Source organism: Sinocyclocheilus rhinocerous, unplaced genomic scaffold (genome assembly GCF_001515625.1).
Source record: "Sinocyclocheilus rhinocerous isolate Xijiao unplaced genomic scaffold, SAMN03320098_v1.1 scaffold1121, whole genome shotgun sequence".
NCBI classification, from domain to species: Eukaryota; Metazoa; Chordata; class Actinopteri; order Cypriniformes; family Cyprinidae; genus Sinocyclocheilus; species Sinocyclocheilus rhinocerous.
The window spans coordinates 40,910-47,301 of NW_015670367.1; the positions used below are offsets into that span (position 1 = coordinate 40,910).

A 6,392-nucleotide genomic window follows, 5' to 3' on the forward strand; every position below is an offset into this window, starting at 1 on the left:
AAATGTATTTGTCTTAATGTCTAAAACTTACATAAATAATAACCAGATTTGTGTTATGTGTGCGGAGTCATTTGCAAGCCATTTGCTTAAAATTTATTTCAGACTTATTTCCAACTGAATATTCAACAAGAAGTAATGTTGGGTTGGTCTAGATTTTATCCATTGATTCAGTTGTGAGGGGGATGGAAGAGTTATAAAAAGTAAGAAACATGATGAAACATCAAATCATAGGGCCAGGAACTATATTAATAAAGTAAAAAGAGTCAGTTTTGATTAATGTAACCAGAAAGCTGTACACACCTGCCATTGGTCTCTGTAAAACCTCCTCTCTCTTTGCCTTTGTTTCACTCTTTTTTCACCTTTTGTCTGCCTTTATTTGTTAAACAGCAATGAAGAAATCTGATTCAGGTGAAATGCCAGGACGAAAGGTTCCTCCCTTGAAGCCCAAACGGAGTCCAAGCACACAGCTCTCCTTTGACACCCCGCCCCCTCGGGTCCCACCCCCGACCACACCCCATCCCTTCCAGAGCTCTGAACCCTCGCCCCTACTCCTCACCCGCTCACACCGTCTGCCACAACACCTGATTCTGAATCAGACCATGGAGAGGCCATTTATGAAGAGATGAAGTACCCCCTACCAGACGACGTGGCTCGAGAAGTCCACCGCCGCTTACCACTCAAACACGAGCGCATCAAGTCTTCTAAAGCGTACCACTCCTCCATCATCTCATCCTCCTCATCCTCTGCCTCCTCCTCACTCCCACGCCCCTCGTCCTCCTCTCCAGCCTGTTCCTCATCCAAGCCTAAAGCAGCTGTCTCCATCTCTCACTCCTCTCCTCTGCCTTCATCCTGCTCTTCTGCATCCTCCACTCCTGTACCTCAAGCCCTCTCCTCCTCACCACACCCTCCCCGTGCTCCCACACCCTTCCTGCTGCCAGGTTCCAAGCCTGAACATGAGCCCAGCTCCAGTAAGATCCCGGCACCCTTCCCCAACTTGCTCCAGCACAAGCCTCCGCTCCTGGCATTTCCCCAGCCGGCTGCTGCCTCCAGTGGGGTAGGGGCTCAACACAAGACCAGCTCTGCTAAGATCAGTGTGCAGTCGGCCTCCAGTCTGCCAGCATCTACTAGCACCTCCTCCAGCATGAGCTCCACCAGCACTTCCAAAGAGTCCTCTGGAGTTGAGAAGGAACGAGAGAAGGAGAGGAGGGAAGGACAGCTGGGGCCGGCACCAGGACTCAGAGCTCGCAGTCATTCCACTCCTCTTCCTCCATCCTCAAAGTCCCCTTCTCCATATTCCCACCACCATCATCACCATCACCCTCACCACAGGCCTTCCCATTATCACCATTACCGCAAGCCTGAGAAAGAGACGTCGTCATCAAGCAAGGGGTCAGGACAGTCCTCCACCCAGACGCAAACACAGCCTAAGGAGGGCAAGTCTGTCAGCTTCCTGCTCAAGTCTGAGAAATCTGAGAGGGAAAGGGACCGAGAGAGAAATCGTGAACGAGAGAGAGACCTGAGTCATTCTGATACCCCTGCCTCAAACACATACACACACACTTCTCAAACGGGCACCAGCACCACGCCAACCCTGAGTCAACCACCATCATCCACAGCAGCCACGCCACCTTCCACCTCTTCTTCTTCCACTCAGCGCCCTCCGTCTCGCTCTCACATGCACCGGTCACACACCCCGCACTTGTCTCATGGTCTTCCTACTTACAAACCTCCCCCCTCCGACAGCCCCCTGCTCTGGACCTACCCCTCGGTTGGCTTCCGCCGCCCACCCGCCTACGATAGCCTGCGCGGGGGCTCACAGTTGCCATCCTTGCACACAGACCCCACTAACACTGGATCTGCAGCCCAGGCATTGCAGGCCAAGGCCGGGTTCATTCCCTGGGAGAGCGCAGCTGCCTTAGGGCTCACCGAAGAACAGGTTTACTGGCCCATGCACCGAAAATTATCATTCAGTCATGGGAGCCGAGACACTGAGAGTGAGTAATGGTTGTAGGGATGGTGGAATAAGTATGAGGGATGATTATTGAGGGAATTCTCTTTCTATGGTACTATCGTAGATGTTTAATTGTGTTTTTCTCTCTAATGCTCTGTAGAGGAAGATGGAGGTGCATGGAATGGCAGTGCAGATGCTCTATTGAGGAGAGAGAGGGATGACCTAGGAGCCATGCGGGGTGGTGGACACTCTGGAATACCTGTGCGGGCAACAGAGAGACAAAGCGAGAGCTTGGCTGGGGTGGATGGACCACCAGGGTTGAGAGGACTGATACGAGCGGGACTGCCCTTACCCTGCCAAACCTTCCCAGCGTGCCGCAATGGAGGTGAGATCCAATTTAAATGACATTAGCACAGGCTTTCTGCCATGACTTCAATAGTTAAAACTCTAGATATAGATCAAGTGTGTTTAGGTTAGAGATAAAACATTTGTACACTTACAGTTCATAAGCAACTGATTGAAAAGGTCATTTGTTTATGAGCTGTAAGTTGATGCTAACTCATGCTGTTGGGATCAGTGTGCATTGATTTGTTTGGAAAGCATCAAATGTTATAACAGAATGATCAAATAGCTATAATGTCTTTTAAAATATGGGAAAAACCCAAAATTTAAACCTACTAAAACCATGATGAAAGAAAAATCACAAAGACCATGTAACACAGTTAGTTTAGCAACACACAATTTTAGCTTGAAATAGCTAAACATACTGTATGTTATCCTAGCCAACTAGCTGCAGTACCTGTCACAGTTATGAACCATACATTTCTGGACATTTCAGAACCTTATAATTGTATGCCATGATACATTAAGGAGTAAATTCACTAAACACTTGAGCCACTGTATTGCAGTGCACGTCATGCGTTTTATTCACATACCACCCGCAGTCCAACTTAACTAGCACTTTATGCATTACGTTGTGCAATGCACATTTAAATAACGTCACTGTCATTTTTTTAAATGCAAACACACCTGCTTTCATTGCAAATGAGGCTCATTATAGAATGCAATGCATTCACAGATGTCAGCACTATTTGCCTGGCGCAATTAATGTTGCGCTATTAGTGTAAAGTAGGGTGGAAAGCAGACTGAATTTCATTAATATCTGTAGAAACAGTTTGTATGCTGCTTCTATTCATCAAGACAGCACTAATCCATCAAATTATGATCAAATGAAGGTGAAAAGTGTAGTAAATCCAGATGGAACTTTTTGCTGAGCCCCATTTTTGCATTTTAAAGATTGATTTAGGTGGCTGGATTGCAAAGGTGGCTCACTCTATTACCTTATTTTCAAAGTTCCTTTAAATGAACGATGCTATCAGCAGGCACAATTCCCTTTTTGTGATGTCCTGCTCAGAGTGTTGTCATATACATTTTAACCATTATTTCTGGTTTCTGTTCTGCAAGATAAAAATAGGAACTTGTTTGTTTTCACAAGTAATTCCACCATTATTTTAGATTTTACTAAAAATTTGATTTTCTGGGATTATTTTTCCAAAACAATAATTTGGCTGTGTGTTTGTGATCTTTTATAGAGTTGGGTCGCCTTGGCAGGTCTTCCTCCACATCGGGAGTGAGACAAGTGGGTGGTGACGTTCAAAGGCAGAGCAGCCTGCCAGCCAGAGAAGCACTCAACCAGGTATCACATGCCAGCACTATTAAAGCTGTCACTCAATTCACATAAACACACACTCAGAGAGTTATTATACACCTGCAGTGTTATTGTTTCCTCAGCCCTGTTTAAACACAAACTCATCCGGGTACAACCGAGATCACATTAGGAACTGAGCTTATGAAATTACCTTGGACCTGCAGCCCTTTTACCGTGGAACACCAAAGAAGGTATTTTGAAGAATGTTTTAACTGGTTTTGTTTAAACAATGAAAGTCATGGAAGTTGATTTTCATGGTAGGGACAAAAACCACTGAGACATTTTTCAAAATCTCTTCTTTTGTGTTCCACAGAAGAAATAAAGTCATATGGGTTTGGAAGCACATGAGAATAAGTAAATGAAGAAAGAAATTCCAGATTTTTTGGGGGTCAATCATCCGTTTAAAGGGTTAGTTCACCCAAAAATGAAATATTAGCCCATAAATTACTCACCCTCAAGTCATCCTAGGTGTATATGACTTTCTTCTTTCAGACGAATCCAGTCGGAGTTATATTAAAAATTTTCTTTGATCTTTCAAGCTGTTTAATGCCACTCTGCGGGTGTTGCAGCATTTGTATATGTAGAAATTAACATTAACCAAGATTAAGTTATCATTAAACGGAAGTAACAATCATATTTTTTTCCTTATTGTCATCCAAGTGGTACATCCAAGTGAATAGGCTTCTCAAATTAGAAATTTGTCCATCAGGAATTAGATTGGATTGTTGTCATTTGCTCATTGCTGTGAGTGTGAGTCTCATGTGAGTGACAGGTTGCTGAAGTGGATAAATTATTGTATCACACCCGCACCGTTGCAGATGTCATCAGAGAAGAGTTGACGTTATGAGGGGAGGATACATTAATTGTCATGATTAAAGATTAAGAGCGAATGCAATCTATTAAAAAATAATGATGTGCACAAATAAATAGTTTATAATAAACACTGATGTCTATTCTGATGTGGCTGTAATTCATTCTGTTAAATTATTGATGCATGGATTACTATAAGCTCCATTTAACACTTTTATATTGTAAAAGTGTAACATACGCAACATTTTACCATATTTAACTCCATTGCACAGAATTCTACAGGTTCTCCCAAAAAAGGAAAACAAATTCGCATTTTCAATCTGGGCCTGCTTATAGAACCATGGATCCTGTTGCAATGACCTTTAATTGACCTCGTACACCAGCCTGACACTCTGAGAAAACCCCAGACAAGAGTGCATTAGAATATTGTGCTTTTCAGTTCAAAGTATTCAGGGAATACTTTGAAATCGCACAGGCTTGTTCAGCCTCAGTCGGTGTTGATACTGCAGTAATTAATTAAATTCAGTTCAGCTGGTTAACCTGCGTAAGTGTAATTGACACCAAGCTTGACAGTTACGGCAGGTGATCTGTAACTAATTTCATTCCGTTTTGTGCCCCTGTGGCTGCTGTTCCAGACAGTCATTAGGTAAATCGCGGAGCCCATTGAGTCACCAGCATCCCCACCCAAACACGTCTGTAGCTGCACTGCACTCCGCTGCAGGGTCAATGAGTGCAGAGAGAAAGGGGGATGAATACAGTGCGGGAGGGAGGCACAGAAATGCAGCAGAGGGAAAGACAGACGGAAAGCGAGAGATAGAGGGAGAAAAATGCAGCACAGAATAGAAAAGAGAGGGAACAGATGCAGCACATGGGCGGAGAAAACAGGTGCAGCAGTAAGAAAGAAGAAGTGTGTTTTTTGTCAGTCTGTGGCAGGCAGACAAACAGTCTACGTGAATGATCAAACTCAAACCTAGTGGCGCTGCCAGTGTCTCTGCGTGTCAGTCGGTGACAGGCTTTGATTCTGCCGTCTGACTGTTTCCGTCAGCAGTTTGTTAGAAAGCCATTTTCGGAGTTTAGTTTGTTGAATGTGAGAAAAGTAACAAGGAGAATCCAGAGAGACTGCAAACATGTGAAGCGCTCATGTTTTGCATGTTAAAAGACAGGGATGTTCCAGTTCCTATAGCTCTAGTGCAGGGGTAGGCAAGTTTGGTCCTAGAGAGCCGCAGTCCTGCAGAGCATGCTGACGCAGTCTGTGTGTGTGTGTGTGTGTGTGTGTAGCACAGAGATTGACTCTGTGAGCTGATATGACCTTCCCTCTCAGAGCAGGGGCATGGGATGGATGCTGTGAGTTGGCGCAATGCCGCTATCTGCTGGCGTTCTTTGATATAGCAAAGAGCACACACCCAGAGTCCAAAAAAAACATTCTTAAGTGGAAAATGTCTATTACAGATGGGTAACTTTGTTAGTGGTTTAAGTAGATTTGTAGGAACTATAGTGTGACATGAGCAATTGCTGATGTAACTGCCATGACTTGTTTTCTAACCATTTTAATCTTAAAATCAATTACTGTAACTTTTTTTCCTCTAGGAAATATCTGGGATACTCCTTGCTAAATTTTATTTTGTAATATTGTTGTTGTTAAAATATAAAACAAGCATAAAAAAAATCATTAGAATTTTCAATACTTACATTTAATACAAGGACATTCTCAAGACAAGTAAAAAAATATATTTGGCCTGCTCTCATCCATCATCATACATCATTGACAGGTATGGCAAAAGTTAATTTTGGGAAGGAAATAATTGAACAGTGGCTGTTCTGAGCAGAACCTTATCAGACTCTCCTTATTGATTTAATTTTCTTTTTATGTTGGATGGGATGCCAGCAGTAGTTCCCCTACCAAGTACTGCTGGCATCCCTTTT

At 43.7% G+C, this 6,392-nt stretch overlaps 1 protein-coding gene across 1 annotated transcript in view; it reads left to right on the forward strand.

Moving 5' to 3' along the window:
• The window catches only part of LOC107734142 (neuronal tyrosine-phosphorylated phosphoinositide-3-kinase adapter 1-like), a 45,312-nt gene that overhangs the window by 37,460 nt on the left and 1,460 nt on the right, over nt 1-6,392 (forward strand). Inside the window, 4 exon segments of the mRNA XM_016546006.1 lie at nt 388-539; nt 542-1,994; nt 2,112-2,336; nt 3,544-3,647. Of these exon segments, the coding sequence (XP_016401492.1) occupies nt 388-539; nt 542-1,994; nt 2,112-2,336; nt 3,544-3,647 (1,934 nt within the window).